This window comes from Alexandromys fortis, unplaced genomic scaffold, assembly GCF_014885135.2.
Source record: "Alexandromys fortis isolate MF-2015 unplaced genomic scaffold, M_Fortis_MF-2015_v1.1 scaffold_107, whole genome shotgun sequence".
NCBI lineage: Eukaryota > Metazoa > Chordata > Mammalia > Rodentia > Cricetidae > Alexandromys > Alexandromys fortis.
Window position 1 is genome coordinate 3,768,820 of NW_026067987.1, and position 17,516 is coordinate 3,786,335.

General features: G+C 36.4%; 1 protein-coding gene across 2 annotated transcripts in view; it reads left to right on the forward strand.

Annotated features, from left to right (window-relative positions):
- Ahi1 (Abelson helper integration site 1) overlaps positions 1-17,516 on the forward strand; it is a 137,658-nt gene that overhangs the window by 64,134 nt on the left and 56,008 nt on the right. The window contains exons 17-18 of one of the 2 annotated variants that reach the window (XM_050159444.1): positions 42-68; positions 8,290-9,294. In XM_050159444.1, the coding sequence (XP_050015401.1) occupies positions 42-68; positions 8,290-8,298 (36 nt within the window). In that variant the 3' untranslated portion in view covers positions 8,299-9,294. Of the gene's footprint in view, positions 1-41; positions 69-8,289; positions 9,295-10,275; positions 10,397-17,516 lie in introns of those variants that run through there. The other variant, XM_050159443.1, reaches the window with a different exon arrangement.

Sequence of the window (17,516 nt, forward strand, 5' to 3'; positions counted from 1 at the left end):
AAAATTATGAATCCTTCTTTATTGTACTGTATTTCTTTTAGGAGGTGATACGATCCTGTGCTGCAAAAGTAAGTAGTTTTTATCCCCAGGAAGACAACTTTAAAATTACAGTTTCTTTCATGCTATATTTGAGAATTGGAATGCACCATTGTAGACTTGGCAGCTTCTACAAAAATTGACCTGATGTATACATTTCTTATTGAACTTTCAATTTACCAAAATTATAATGGTGGAACCCTAGAAGCTTCAAAGTTTTGGAATCCTAGCAATCGGGATATAATTTCAGTACAGGTCCCGCACACAGCAGGCACTCTCTTTTTACAAGCAAGCCCACGTTTACACACAACCTTTAAACAGTTAGTAGTCACAATGATAGTTGTTTACATCCTTTCCTCCTCCTTAGCCACTCTCAAAATTCATCTGAATAGACAGTCTGTCATTTACCAAATAGAATTATATGTCACATGGTAAAAGATGAGACATCCGGAAGGGAGAGAATTAGGGTGACTAGAAGAAATCTTCATGCAGTGTCGTACAAAGGAAGAAAGTAGTTTGTCGACTGAGCATCTGCACCAGATAGCAGGAACATGGGGTAAGACAGGCATGCCAGAAAGTACTAGGCTTACCCCACCACTGAGCTGCTCAGTATCAGTCAGGACCCATCACATTTTACCTAATTATCACAAGTCAACCGGATATCGAATATAGACAAGGGGAAGGAAGATGGGGAGGGGAAAAGAGAACAAGCTCTATTCTGACTTGGCTGCAGATGTTCAGGAAACTTGTTCCTGATAGCAGAGATTGCTATAGTGATTATAGCTCCAAGATTACTAAATCTTCTTAAGTGTGTTATATATATAAAACTGGTAGCAGTTGTTCTGACTAGCCCTGACCTCTACCTCTCCTCCCTCTCTCCCCACCTCAGTGTGTGCCATAGCCTTCTCTTCTAACGCTGTCTGCATGTCAGTTGAGTCAGATATTCCGTATACACCTAACCAGTATTTAAGGAGAATGTCCTCTGTTAATCTGAAAACTCACCAAGAGTGGTGATAGGTAGCATCTTCGTCTTGTATCCCTAGCATGTAACAAATGTAGAATCAACATTCATCAAAAATATAATTACTTATATATTTGGAAATCAAAATTAGGAAAGATTAACATTACTAATACCTTTATTGCATGATTTTAAATAGCTTTTTATTGGGACATAATTCACACATCTTAATACCCTTTTTTAAAATGTATTCTTCTCCCATAAAATACATTCTGACGACAGTTACCCCTTCCTCCACTCCTCCTAGCCTGTGCTGCCTCCTCTCTCCCCCAGATATACTCTTCCTGTTTTCCTTCAGAAAAGAGCAGACCTCCCAGGGATACCAACTGAACATGGCATAACAAGATGGAAGAAGCAAGGTGGCTCAGGGGATAAAGGCACAGGCCACAAAAGTCTGAGGACCTGAGTTTGTTCCCCAGGACCCATGTAAAGAACTAACTCTGAAAAGCTGTCCTCTAACCTCTGCATGCACACTGTGGTACATGTGTGCCTATATACATTATACATGATAATACAAAATCATAATAAATTTCAAAAGGGGTGTGAGTTCACTGCTTTTAATTATATTCAGCATTATGTGAGTCCTCCTCCAAAGACACCTAATGCCTGTTAGCAGCCCTTTCCAATTTATAGCATAACATGTATCCATATTGACTCATGGTAACAAAGTGCTGCTGCAGTTTCTGCACATTGGAAACTTCACTTCAGTGAAATCATATAATATGTTGTCTTTGTGGTTAGGAGTTGAGACTTCCATTTTGTTTTTATACAGAATTCAGCTCTGGAATCCACGCTGCCCTGATGTTCACTATGTCCCCTAGACAGGCCTCAAGCTCACTGTGATCCTCTTCTCCCAGTCTCCAAAGTGCTTAGGTTAGAGACATGAGCCACCATACGTGGCTTTAGTACTTCCTGGCTTCTTTACTTACGAGCACAAGACATCCCCATTTATACAGTGCATTTGCGGTACTTTTTTTTTTTTTTGCCAAATATGTATATGTTGCATTTTCTCACCTGCTCATCAGTTCATCAGCATTCGGCTTGTTTCTACATTTTAGCTTTAAGACTATGCTGCTATGGCCATGTGTTTGTATGAAAAAATTTTGTTGTCAACCTGTGTTTTTATTTCTCTGGGATTTGATTTGGGAGTGTATAGTTTTTTTGGATCACATAATAACTATTTTTAACATTCTGAAGAATTCTCAAACTCATTTCCAAAATGGATAAATAGTTTTAGAACCTGACAAGGAAAGGTATGAGGGCTCTAGTCTCCCCTCATCTTCACCAATACTTAAATTCTTTGCATTCTTTTCATTTTCCTTGCTCTAAGAGAGTATGAGGCATGATATTAATGATGTGATTTTTGACTTGCCTTTTCCTGATGCTAATGACACTGAACATTTTAGGCATGTTTTTTTCTGAAATGTTTGTTGAAATTATTTGCCCATTTATTTTTTTGTCTTTTTATTATTTACTTCTAATAGTGCTTCATACATGATATATATACACACACATACACACATACATGGAGACATATATAATGGCAACTGTCTTTCAGATATAATTTCTACAAATGTTTAATGCCGCTTGTATGTTCTTCCCACCCTTTGAAAAGAAAAAAATGTTTTAGTTGTTGTGAAGTTTAGTTTATCTTCTTTCTTTTGTCCATCTTTTTTGTATCATATACAAAATCTTATTACCTGGTTCTATGTCTTTTATATTTACTTCTTTGTTGTTTTCTTGGATTTTTGTAGTTTTAGTTATTACATTTGGATATGTGGTTATTTTTAATTAATTTTTATATGCTGCATAGCTTCCCAGTTGTGTTAGTGCCACTTATTTTAAGGACCACTCCTGGCCCCACTGTGTGCTCTTGTTGCCCTTGTCACTGGTCACTACTCTCAGCAGCAGAGCGCGTTTATGCTTTCTCTTATACGTCCGTACTGCGTAAGCTTTCACCACGTGCTTAATAAAAGTGTCTCCTTCTTTTCAAATCTCAGTCTGATGATTAAAATTTTGAACGCTCAAAATTGCTTTCTACATTTTTTTGTTTTTTGTTGTTGTTGGAGTTTTGTTTTGTTAAGAGACAGGGTTTCTCTGTGTGCCCCTGATTGTCCTGGAACTCACTCAGTAGACCAGGCTGGCCTTAAACTCAGAGACTGACCTTCGTCTGCCTCCCTGTTGCTAAGATTAAAGGCATATGCCACCATCACCCAGCACTTTCTCAGATCTTTATACAAGTATTTTAGTGTTTACCAATATTTTTCAAGGTGCTTGGGATGTAACATTAACAAAAACGTGTGTGTGTGTGTACGAAGGCAAACGGAATGAAGTAATTTCAGATAATAACTGATAGTGAACAAAATAAACTTTTCAAATGGAGAATGGCTGAAGGGGTAGGGCCTGTTCTCTAGAGGAGGATTGAGGAAGATTTCCCAAAGAGAAACATTTAACAAAAACCTAAAATCCTCAACTAGGAATAAGGACACTGGGCTATTTAAGGATCAGAAATTATTACTTTGCTTAACTGGGTAGTGAATGGCCAAAGGCAAGCGAGGCTTTATGACAGGCCTAGAAAGGTAAAAAGGAGTAGATTGGGCATCCTTTTAAAGAATTCTCTCAGCAGGGTGGAGTTAACGTACTGTATTGGAGAAACAGTCCAGGGTGAATGGAGAACTGATGTAGTGGAATGAGGTCTTGCAAGCACAATGATCAGCAGATAGTCACACTGTTTCTAGAAAGAAGAAATGCAGGGGAGACCTATACTAACAGCATGAAGTTGCAAATAGTGAACAGGGAAGATAATGTTAAGTTTATTGTTTGGAGTCATATATTTTGAAGCTAGGTCTTCAGATACATCCAGTGTGGTAAAAGAAATGAGGGGCGTCTTCTGTTTGGGCCTTTCAGCAATGGTGTAGATGCTGCTGGTGGCTTTTAGTTAGGTGAAGAGTGCTGGAGCAAAAGAAACGGGAGTTAGAAGTAGAGTCTCGGGCGCAAGGATGACTGAAGTGGATAACAGCTATGTGAATCTTGTGTTCAGGAGGGGAAGGACCAAAGCTCTTTTTAAAAGGCTATGAAATCAGACAAGGACTCCTATAGAGACAGCATAGGTGAGGCCATGGTTCCTGAGAAGGCAAGTCAAGGGGATTTTGAGGAGAAGCATTTCAGAAAGAAGAATATTTAGGTGCTGTGTGCTGTGAAGACACATGGTAAAGAGAGAAGAGAGATGGCCTTTGTATTTGGAAAGATAATGGCTCTGGTTACTTTCCTTAAATGGCCACAAAAACACATTAATAATGGGCTGGAAATGGAACAGAAAAAAAAATGCCAGATCGCAAAGGCGGGCCAGTCTTTCCAAAGTGTGTGTCATGCTTGGGAGCAGCTCGGTAGGAACCATTTGGGACATTTGATGGATGCTGAAGTGTGTTTCTTTGCTTTGTGAACAACTCGGTGGTGATTTAGCCATTGATAATGTGCCATGGAGGTGGTAACTAATGGAGTTCTTTAAAGAGTGGGGGGGGGGGAGTAGAAGCACAAGTTCTCACACGGCTTTAAGAGAAGGGAATTTTCTTTTCCTAAATGGCAGGTAAAGCTAGGTGGATGCACAGGTGCAGATTTGCCAATGGGGAGATGAGAAGTCACATCCGATTGCTTCCCATGTGGGTGGCAGGTCAGGTTAGGCTCTTTTGAATTAAGATAGCCCAAGAATTTCTTCATAGTGATTTATAATTTACAAATTGCCTTGTGCTTTCCTTTCCTCCAAACTGCATGAAAATATATCAGTAGCGCTTTTGCCTGACTCTTTTTCCAGTAAGTATTGTTTGTGATTTCTCATATTCACACAGTATAAACAAATATTCACAAGAAACTGACCTTTCCATACTCTCAGACATATTTGTTCATAGCTGGCTTATTTTATATATACACGTTTATTCTGCCTTTGTATGTAATTATTTCTGTCTGTCTTTTTCTAATATTAGATCATAAGTTACTTCAAAAGAATTTTACTTTTTTCTCCTTTTACTAACCTATTAATGATACTAACATAAATACTAAGTTTTTATAATATTGTTACCACAACTATTTCTTGCATATCTGCCTCTCCACATTCCTCTGTAAGCATCTTGACACCAGGGAACTTCATCTTTTCAAAAAATAGTATCATCTCTTATCCTATATTAATAAAAATGCAGTCAAGTTTAATTTATTTGTTATGGTTAATATGTGATAAGATTGGGCACGTTAAGGGTGTTGTGGCCATAGATTGTGGTTAGTACATGAATATGGAACAAAAATTAAAAGGGCTAGGGCGGTGACTCATTCAGTAACATGCCTGCCATAGAAGTCTGATGAGCAGTGAGTGCTGCATCTGTGAAAATGCCAGGCACTGGGGAGGCTGGGACAGGCGGGGAAGCTGAGCTCATGGGCTCGGTAAAGAACCCTGGCTCAAAACATAAGGTGGACATTAACTAAGAAAGACACCTAACTTCTATCCTTGCTCTCTGTCATTTGCAGATACCTCTGCACAAGCGTGCATACTCACCCTCATGAACCTGTACACACACACACACACACACACACACACACACACACACACAGAATGCTGTAAAGGGATTGTATTTTAGTCAGAACTATCTTGAAATGTACTATTTACCAAAAACATGTTTCTAAAAATTTTTAAATGATAGAAATTTCAGAGAATATAACTATATGCTGAGTTTATTATATATAATATATATCAAATGTTACATACATATGAGATATATTTTATGTATTCTGAGTTTAGTGGTGACTCAAGCAGTAGAGGCCTAAGAATCACGAGTTCAATCCTGATTCACCTACATATTAAATTCAAGACCTGGACTCTGAGACCATGTCTAAAATTTTAAAAATATTCTCTGTATACATCTACTTGTATATTTTCATCATAAAGAAGATACAGTTGGTTTGATTAGAATAGTGTTTCAAGAGTTAAGTTCAGTTATTTGCAAATGTTTTAAAATACTTTTAAAAATATAATCTCTTCCTGACATTTGGAAACTAGATAAGAACCAGTTAATCTTCATTGCTTGGAGGTGCGTGGAGGGGCTGGCTGAGGTGGAGGACCTGCTATGTAGTTGGTGGTCTCTATGTGCAGGTGAGGAGCAGTCTGGCATGAGTCAAGAATTCCTGCCCGGTCCACTAAGGGAGGGTGGCAGTGCCCCTAGGGAGAGGCTAGGTCACCTCTATACGTAGGTTTTCATAGATTTCAGCAACACAATTAGAGAGCACAGGAAGTGATGCTATAGATGTTCCTACCTGGGGGACCTCCATGAAGTGAGGTGATATGCGGGAAGGAGTGGACGCATCCAGCAAACACCATTGTGACCGAATGGGCAAACATGAGCAATGGCAGGAAAGGGCGAGACGCTTTTAGCTGTGGAGACGAGCGCAGTTGAAATCAGCTGAGGTATTGCTTCTGTGCTGCTTTTCAGAAAACTTTTCTTTTAATGAAGCCTATGGGAGTTCCTGAGGTAGAGGGAAAGCTTTTGTTGGTTTACTGTTCTTTTGTCCTAAGCAGACAGGACTCTGTAGAGTTTCTTCGCAGACTTTGGAAGAGCCTAGTTACTGACTCCTGTGAGAACTTGAAGATGGAGTTGCCTTGAGCAGAAGCGCCCCTTCTCCCTCACTGAAAGAAGAAAGTAGAGCAGGTTCAAGAGGTGTAGTGTTTCGTAGATTTAGAAGTAAGGAACTCAGGCCATTTGTGATGAAGTTTTTCTGTGAGGAAGGGCAGTGTCCCAAGAGAGGAAAGAGGTAAAGGCTTAGCGAAACCAAGAGTCTTTAGGTAGGTGGCCATACTTGGAGGCATATTGCTGTATTAGTGGCTTGAGCTAGACTGACTTTAATTTTGAACTTCATGTAATCTATGAACCACGATTCCTTGGTATCTGTTACAGGCTCAAACAACTAGATTATAGAAGGGAGATTCTCAGTGACTGCTTCACACCGAGCTCCTGCTTGGATAGTATAATCAACTGATTTGAGAGTAGGGAGAGAGAGTAAGGATTTCCTGCACTGACGATTGTAAACTTCCCATGCAGTTCATTACAACTCTTTTGCACTCCTCTGTCCTGGGTTATAAAGAAAGCACCTGAGTCTGGAGATTATAACTCCTCCTTTTGTCCATTTCACTATCCTGCAAGCCAAAGCAACATAGTTACTCTTAGAAAGTAAGTTCTGAGGTAGAAAACGGCAGCTGTCTGGGAAAGACATGAATTTGTGGACCTTTAACAAGATAGCATCAATGTGTTTTCAGTTTTAATTCTAAGCCAGTTTTTAAAAAAATCACTGGAGGTTGAAAATTCACAAATTTCTAGTTCTGGTAAAGTAGCAGATGATCTAAAATTGGCTGGTGTGATTAGACTTGTAAATCTGCATGGAAGGGGTTTAAGTTTTAAATACTAAAAGAGAAACTAGTTATTAGTGTGATTAACCTTTTGTGTTCAGCTTTATGTTGGAGCAGTATGGTTTTTAACAAGGATTAACCCACTACTGAAAAATGAGTGCTTGCATGTTTTGTATGAAGCTGCTTATACCTGAAAGAACGGGAAAAACAGTTTTGTAACTAACTTGGCAGAAGATCTAGGTATTTTTTTACTTTTCCTTATTATAAATTGTACTCAAATTTTGTGCCTTTAGGTTTCTCCAGTATGGAGGCATTAAACTGACTTGGGCAAACTGTGGTTTTGCATGAAGCAAGCCGAAAACTGTGTTGTGAAAAGAGGGTCGATTGGTATAGGGCAGCCTGTCTTAGCTAACCTTTCTGTTGCTGTGAAGCTATGGAGCAATCTTCCCCAGCATAGATTTCAGAAGCAGGTGTTGCTCCACTCTAGTTAATGGTTATTATTATTTTTCTTCCTCTAAATGAAATTCTAAATATATGTCAGACCACTTTGAAAATCTTTTGACTTCTAATTTCAAATCCCCACTAATAATAATTGATTGCTATCTCAAATCTTTTAAATTGAGCTACCTGCTCTATAATGTTGGTACTCATCACTTTATTAACATTTGAGTGGTATCCAAAAAAAGATGTCAGGAAAGATCAGAATCATAAAAATTGCTTAGGGAAAACATATAATTATTGTGCCCCCCACACACAACATTAATGCATTTTAAAGTGTGTTGAAGCTTCTTGTTTGAGCAAAGGCATTTAACATCCTGTTGTAACTTTATGCTATTCATTTTTGTTTTAGCACAGATGAAACGCCAAAGAGGAAGATTGTGAAAGACACATTATGTGTATATCCATATCCATGGCATAGATATAGACTTAGAATTATGTAATTACAACCCTAGGATACACCTGTTCATTTATACCGCACTTCAGATACACTGTTTAACATGTCTGAAAAGGAGTTCCAAGAATGCAAAAGGAAAACTAACAAGTGGCTCTAACAAGAGGTTAATTAGTTAAGTGATAAATGTCTTTTCATATGTATAACTTTCACTAAAAGCAGAGAATTCGGAAACAATTACTTACTGCATCATCTACATTAGATTTTTTCCTGATTATCTGATGGATGATACTAATACCTAATATGTATTCAGTACTATGTTTGTATCACACTTTATAGTTTATTTTCACAGAGAGAAGTAGTGGATTTTTTATAACACAGACGAAGCTCTGCCATTGCACAATACCACCAGCACTGCTTAACCTATTTACTGTATTGCCTAGTACTTGATAGTTAACATGTAAGTAGAATATTACAATTCCATGTCAAGTTTAATGGCACATTCTTATTAAAGCACATATATAACTTTTATTGAAATCTCCATTTATAGATGATTGATGAATCTCAAAGGTTTTTTTTGTTATTTAGTAGCATATAGTTAGAGTATATTAACTTTAGCCAGAGCTTATTAATGGAGCCTGAGAATTTTTCCATTTGGCAGTCACTTAACACTGATGTGGTTTTGACTCCTTCTAATTATCGTGGCTGGGAACATAGCTCTGGGTGGGGCACTTGCCGAGCATGTGCAGAGTCCTGATGTGATCCCCATGGTCACACAGGAAAAGTTATTACTTTTAATGCTTTATGAGATAACAGAACGATTTTGGTTTTCTAGAGCTGTATTGCTGTATGGTCTTAATTAAGTTTCCTCCAGTATGATCTATGAGACAGATAAAGTGTGTGTGTGTGTGTGTGTGTGTGTGTGTGTGTGTGTGTGTGTAAACCATAGCCCAACATTAGCCTAAGTAGAACACATCATTTTTAAACATTAATGCAATGAAAATCCTAATGAAGTTCTGTATGGTTTTGATTCTTTAAAGAAATGTAAATAAAATAAAAATAAAGACATTTTTACATAGCAATGTTATCTTTGTATTTTGTTAATTCAAAGATTATGTGAATTTGAAGTGAATTTTAAAACTTAAGCTATCTCAATTTTTTAAAGGTGATCACATTTTATGATTTTTAAAAAATATTAAATGAGGTTTTCATAATGAACAAGATTAGATTTTTTTCCTCAAATTAGTTATATTCTAAGATAAATTTGCTAATAAACTTTTTAACTATTTTAGTGAACTATTCAGATGAAAATGCACTTGTTATACATTTAATTTCTTGGAACTGTTATACTCAGAACAATCATGGTAGGTTTTACATGTTGTAGGATATTATATTTACTTGTGGAAACTTTGATTGTCATTTTTAATCAATCATTCTGTGTTTAGTCTTGAACAAAAAGTTTTTTATGCCATAGAAGCTTTTTCATGAAGTTAGAGTGTAGTGTATTATATCTATACCTAGAAACATGAATAGCACAGGTGTTCTCTGTTCCATTTGAAAAAGGGACTTCTCTGCTATTTCACTAAAATACTAGAAAAATGTGAGTAGAAAACATTTGAACTTTCTTATTTAAAAACAATCAAGGATTTGCTTTTATATTTGTATTTCTTTGAAACTTAAGCTTCCTGTATTTTAAATTATTGCATAGTGTCAATTCCAGAATAAGTAGATTAGAAAGGTAAATTATTTTGAGCCATCATCTTCCCTCATTAATAAAACTTGTCCTGTCTCCCAACTCTAAAAACCAACCATCCAAGTCACTAGCATTCCCTTCCATCTATTGCATGTCCTGTTTTGGATACTAAGCAAATCTTTCTCATCTAGTTTTTGCATCCGTAACCCAGGAAATCTAAGGTGCTTTCTGATTTCTCTTTCCTATTACAGGTCAACAAAAATCTCTCAATGACTTCACCACCACCAGGCCCTACAAAGAAGCAGAGGGTGAAACAGTCGTTTGTGCTAACCACTGATGAGATTATTCATCAGTTTGGATTCCCTCAAACCGGTGAGCAGCTTTCCAGCTTTGCATATTTGTTTAAATGTTCAATGCCATTTTCTAATGAATGTACTTATTTCTATTCAGAAATAACACTTGTGCAATCTAATAGTCAATTCTTACACTTGACAAAAGAGATGCTCTCCTAGGATCTCTCTCTCTCTCTCTCTCTCTCTCTCTCTCTCTCTCTCTCTCTCTCTCGCTTGCTTTATTTCATAAAAAAATTTTTATTTCCTAAAATAGAAATGATTGTAAAGTTCAGAACTGGCAATATTACCATTAATTACCTTGAGCTTATATACTGTTAAGGAGATCATGTCAAACAATATTTACATGTATACAATATTAAATCTGATTGAGTTTTTCAGTTGAATAAAAGAACTATGGCTTATAGATAATTTTATTTTTAACTGTTTGTAAATTACAATATTCTTCCTACTACCAAATTATTTAATCAAGAACTGAAAATCACAAAATACTTATCTGTGATGAAGAGACTAATATAAATATTTTAAACTTGAATAGTTGAACTTAACTTACCCAGAAACTTGGGAACCATATCACTTTTCTTCTGTGAAAACATTTAGAATTTATCATTATAGAAGTTATGCTAATCTCTATATAAATTATATACTTGAATGAGGAAATGCTTAGATTTAGAAATCATCTTTCTCAGTTTTTATTGTTTTTATTATATTTATATTATATATTTAGAAATTTTACATATAATCCTTGTTGTAACTATTATTACACCTGTCTTAGAATTTTTATTACAAAACTGAAAATGGTAACTCTTAAGTTGAGTTGACAAAAAAACGTTTTGTAAGTGTAAAGTACTATATAAATTTGACATCTACATCATAAACATGCTTGTGAGCCAAGTTTAAAAATACTTAAAATCCTAATTTTAAAGCATTATAATAACTAAGTTGTCCCACATCTTAGGAGGTTAATTTCTAATGTTCCAGATATCCACCAGAATTTATAACAGTAATACATATCACTGTTATATAGTATGGAAAGTGTACCATGTGGTGTACCCATCACACATTTATTCCATATACTGCACAGGAATATTTGACTTGAGTTAGAGGTTATCTTTTTAATGACTAGAAAGGATAGTCCATCAGTTCCTACCGTTTTTCTGCCGAGTCAGTATTTTTGTTTTGTTTTGTTTTGTTTTTCTGGGAAGAAACTTGGTCTCAAAGGCATAGATGTTGAGTATCTGGATGCATTACTATATTATCTTTTTATGCCTGCCAGCCAATAAGGTATAGATAACATGAACACGTTCCTGTTCTGTGGAGGGAAAGAACCGAAAGGACAGATGGGAAGGCTCTAGTAGTAGGAAGAGTGATTGTCACAGAAGCAGATAATCTAAAGATTCAGAATGGAGAAACAGCTGGGTCTGACGAAGGGGCTCGTGCAAACTTCAGCTTAGGTGGGAGTCATTCCATTTGCCTTAGACTTTCATAGCAGTGGGTTCTGTGAGTTTGCATATTTGTATCATGAATATCTATTCCGAGGTGTACTATCTCAGAGGCATTGCCAGTGAGCTGTAGGATACAGGTAATGTGGCTGTGCCTGACTTTGTTTTGGTCACTAATATGCTTGACCTCATTTCAAGTCATAACCTTCCTAGAAAGTTTGTATATATTATATATAAGATAAAATATATGATCAGTGGTAAAATGACTACTAGCTGGGCATCCCAGTTCTTGGGATCCCTTGAGTTGAAGGCTAGTCTGGACTACCGCGTGAGTTCCAGGACATTCAGGGCTACACACAGAGAAACCCTGTCTCAGAAAACAAACAAACAAGTTAGTCTTTGTGGAAGAAATCGTCACTCACCGCCAGATGAACTGGTGTTCAGCTCTAGCCCCAGTTGTAATTGACTATAGAGTCTTGAGCAATGTCTTTAGGATTCAGTTTTCTCAACCCTGTAGAAAATTGAGGCATTGGTTTCTATCAGAAAATTCTGTAATTCTAGGGTATGTCTAGCAGGAGATTGGGAGGAATTGTAGTGAATAGGTTCAAAATGCATTGTATGTCATTCTTAAAGAATTGATAAAAATATTTTAGAAAAAAATTTACTACTTGTCTATTGTTCAAATAAGTTTTAAATGTGGCTAAATAAGTGTTCTTAATTATACAAGTATGTTAGGATATGAAATATAGAAACACCAAAACAAATAATGTGCATATAATATATAAAAATAGAAATCTTAGGGATTGGAGAGGTGACTTGGTGCTTAAGAATGAATATTTGTTTTGCAAAGAACCTGAGTTCAATTTTCTCTGACAAGCAGCCTGGAACTCTACTGCCAGGGCTCCAAAGCTCTCTTCTGGACTCCACAAGTCCCTGTACTCAAAGGAGCTCATACCCATATATACACATATATGGTCACACATGACTAAAAATAAAATAAATCTTGAAATCTATTTATATATATGCATATTATACACACACACACACACACACACACACACACACACACACACACACTGGGATATAAACCTTCACTGAAAGCCCAGATGAAATGCGCAGGCCCTACAGTGTTTAGTACTGGAGAAATCTTTAGTCCAGAGCAATAATGGATGGCCCACTAACACTAATGGAAATGGACTTTGCACAGTAGACTATGTAGAAAAGTGTTTGCATGCTAGAGTTTATACTCTGAAGTGAGTTTATGTTAACCTTATTTATTCAAAGCAAGTTCTAGGAAATTGAGACTGCTAGAAAAGTAAGCATTTCTTTCTTAAATGGCTTATAATCCTCAAACTTTATGAAACACTTTGTTCTGAAATCGTTGTGAATGGTTCTTTGTTGTAGCCTTTCAAAGATGTGTAGTATTACAGTTCCTGCTTTCAAGAAACAGATGCTGTGCTTGCGGAGATAACTGAGTTTGTAGCAAATTAAGCTCGTGTGGTAAATTCTAAAAGCGCAGGTTTGAAAACGGTGTCGCTGGAAAGCAATAGCCCAGAGCAGTTATGAGGCTCTGGGACTGCACATCCAGGCCCACCTCTGCTGCCTGACCTCCAGCCCTACTGCTGACATCATGTCTTCACGGTGCAGAGCTCCGCCCCCTGCACAGTTGCCTGTGGCAAAGACAGATTGTGGTTAAACTATACTAAACCAGGAATTCACTTTCAATTTTCCATAGAGACTAAGTTACCCAAGGCATGACTATGAAAAGTATATCTCATGCTATGAGATAAACTATGTTTTAAAAACTTATGTGAGAGACAAGCTAAAGTGGGAAGGGGCTCCCATGAAATACCTACTTTAGGTATTGTTCATTGAGATATGTCTCCAAACCCCTAATAATGAAATAATAAATAAGTCAACTTTCTTAAAATTTGAACTATATCTTTATTAAGGAATTTTTTTTAAATGGAATTCTAATTCTTACATTTTAGGTGAAATTACAGGTTACAGCTCATGTAAATGCTTTATGATATAGTGAGCAAGTTATACTATATCTCAAAAGTGTTTTCAGAAATTGGAGAGCTCTCAGAATTGTAAGCTAACAGCACACCTGAATGTTCTAGAACAAAAAGAAGAAATAATGCCCAAAAGAAGATTACAAGAAATACTCAAACTCAGGGATGAAATCAATAAAATAGACACAACAATATCAAAAACAATATAAATAATTGATAAAATTATTAGTTCTTTGAGAAAATCATTAAGATTGAGAAACCCTTAGCCAGTTTAACTAAAAGACGAAGGGAGATGGTGCAGACTAATAGAATTAGAGATGAAAGGGGAACATTACAACAGACACTGATGAAATCCAGAGAATCAGAAGGACATACTTCTAAAGCCTATATGCCACTAAATTGGAAAATCAAAATGGCTTCCATACATTTTTAATATAATAAAGAAATACAAACTAATAGCACCTTGTCTTTACAGAACCATTTAAAATGTTATATGTATTTTCATTTACTCTACAACACAATTCTATAGAAGCTAAACATGAATCATACTGAGTAAAATCATTTAAATCTTCCAAGAGCTTGAACCTATCATTCGGTGAACATACAGTGAATCTGAGAAGTGGGGGGACTGACTTGCCATGAGTCATGCAGCTGGTAGCAGCTCCATCTAACTCAGTGCCTCATTCTCACCATTCGGGCTGCCAGTCCCTAAGGAGGGCACGAGTTCGAGAGGGCGAGGAGTCTCCTTGTTCAAGGGCCTCAGGGAGGCTGTGCTTCTAGCTACTTCTCTGCCAGTAGCAGATAGTCACTTTGCCAGGTTTTCTAGAAAAATAGGAACTTAAATAGTACTTTTTGGGAAAGTGTGGTTTTTGAGACTGAGGTGATATATTAATTCTCAATTATTAAGTAATTCACATTTCCTTTGACCTTTAAATAGAATTGTGCTTGCCATTTATTAGAGTTTTTTTTAAGCCTGGGTTCTAGTGTAGTGTGGCATTTGATCTCTAGTGAAATAAAGAGGCTCTCTGGAGAGACATTTAGGTCCCATTCAACCACCTTGGCAAGTCTTTACTGTTGAGCTAGATTTTAAAATATGACACTAGGCATGGAAGTACATACACTCAGAAGTTTGAGGCAGGAAGAAGACCCGAGCCTACAACTTCAAGGCAAACCTGGACCACAGAGCAAGATCCTAAGTGTGGCTTAGTTAATAATATGCCCAATCACTGTTAATAATAATAATTAGTTAATAATATATTCAATCACTGCTAAGAATAGATAGGGAGAAAATATGAAAAAATTTAGTTGCTGGCAGTGCAGTGTTTGTATCATCTCTACAAGTTATTGTTCAAAGAGACTATTTTATGTATTCAGTGTATTTTTCATATCATTTCTCTAAATTAAATGTAATTCAGATTAAATAGATAAGTCAAGCAAGATAAAGTAACTTTATTCATTTAATCTTCATATCTTTTTAATTATAAACTTGGGTTTGGATTACATCTAACCTGGAAACATGATGATTCTTGCATTTCAAAGGAAAAATACATTTTGGCAAAAAATAGAAGCTAGAATGACTCAGTAAACACAGCTGATGTTGAGGGGGTTTCCATTTTAAAGAAAGTAAATTAAGCTTCAAAGAGTGTTCTCAGCCCATCAGAGCTGGCAGAGCACTCTGCCAGTGTTACCTAATGGACTTCAAACTGCCCATTGAAACGAGTGTCTATTGAATTCTGATTTCAAACTTTTCAAAATTCCAGAATTTCAATTCAGTGGTGAGATAAATGGAAAGAATTAATTAATTCTCATAGACTAAAGATAATTTACAGAATTAACTGATTTTTCTGTAAGCAGGTATCTTGAACTGTACTTTATGTTATTAAAAAAAAGAAGCAGAGTGCTTTTTAATATGTAGTTTTTGAAAGAAAGACTTTATTTTTTTTTTAAAAAATCACTTTTTAGAATTCAGCATATTCATCCCTCTCCAGCTAGATGCACCTAAATTTCCTACTTCAGAGTATTGCCAGGGTCATAAAAATATTTTTGACTTTGAAATACACAAAATAGTTAGAGATTAAAAAACATGAGGTTATCCAAGGTTTCCCCTTCCTCATTTTGAAATCGTGTAATTTGCATTCCAGCTAAAGTAACAGAGGAAATCTTATTTAAGACTTGGCCTAATAAACTGTTCTGACGTTGTTGCTCAGCAAGTCACCTAACTATTTTACCTTCTTCTAAAGAGCGGTCACATGGCCAAACAGTATGCTGGTGCTGACTGGTGAGAGTAAGAACTTAAAAAGCTGGGAGGAGCCATAGTTGACAGTGCGTGGCCAGTGTGCTTCAGGTTCTGAGTTTGATTCCCCACACCTTAAAATCAATTTTTTTAAGACCTTGCCTTCAAAGAATCAGCAGGTTTTGTCCTTACTGTTGTTGTCAGAAACCGACAAGAAAGCAAATGAGTGTAGTTCAGGAAACACCTAAGTCGGACTTAGGGCCCAGGTCAAAGCAAGAGAGAATTGAAATATTCAGTGATTGCTGAACTGAGTGTTTTAAGAGTTAGTACATATTAAAGAGAGAGGAGCTTTAAAGCTGACGAGTGGAGAGGATCTGTCACGATTTCCATATATGAAGTGGACGCTGTCATGCCTCATTTTCCTGCTTTTTCATGAAGAATTTCGAGATCTAATATGGAAACATGCAGTGTGAAATCACTTGTAAAATGACTGAGCAACCCAATGTAGAGCATACTACTTTAATTTTCTAGCATTCATCCAACAATAGTAGCTTATTCCGTAACTAGCATAATTTTTAAAGTTATAAAAGTAAAGCCAGGATGAATATGTAATGATGTAAATTCTGAAGCCATCCCTCGAATCCACCAGAGGTCCAGACTTCCTTCCAAAGCTAATGTCCATGCCATTCTTTACCCTCTAATCACCAGTCAACCCCAGCGTCTGAGGATGGGACACATTTCATATCTGAATTTTTCTAATCACTGGCCAGACCTTAATTGCTTGGACTTGTCCTCTGACGCATCATTATTTATATTCCCTTCTTCAAAACAGAGACTTCATTTATTAGAGTTTGTCTTTGTATTTGGAACCTGTGAACCTTGTGTTTGATATCTGCATTAAAGGTGTGGGTTACTATTTCACTCCCCAGAAGAGCATTGCTCTTAAGTATCCAGTGATTGGTATTAATCTACTATTAATTTAGCCTCCATTTATAATAGTGATTGATTGATGATATTACAATTGGATTGTTTCTAACACTGTTGATAGTTTAAAATATATGCTACATGTAATTTCTTATTTTTAAAAACATTATTGTCAACATTCACGGATGATTGCCATGCCCAGGGACATGCATTTGTCATGACTATCCCATGGAGCATTAAATTCCTCCTAATTTAGGAGGGAGAATATGAATTCAAACTTTTCTCATTTAAGTCAGAAGATTCAAATGAGCTTGTGTCTGCCCACTGTTTCCTAGACATTTATGTTCTGAGAAAATCATTTTTATTCAATTTTTATAGAGTCCATATGGTTTAAGCCTTACAACTTTCAGCCTTGCCCCCATCTGTTCAAAATAAGAAACTTACTCAACTCTTACTTCTTAGTCACTTCATTGTGTGCTGCTATGTTGTTTGTTTGTTTGTTTGGATTTTCTGTTCAGGAGCCTTCAT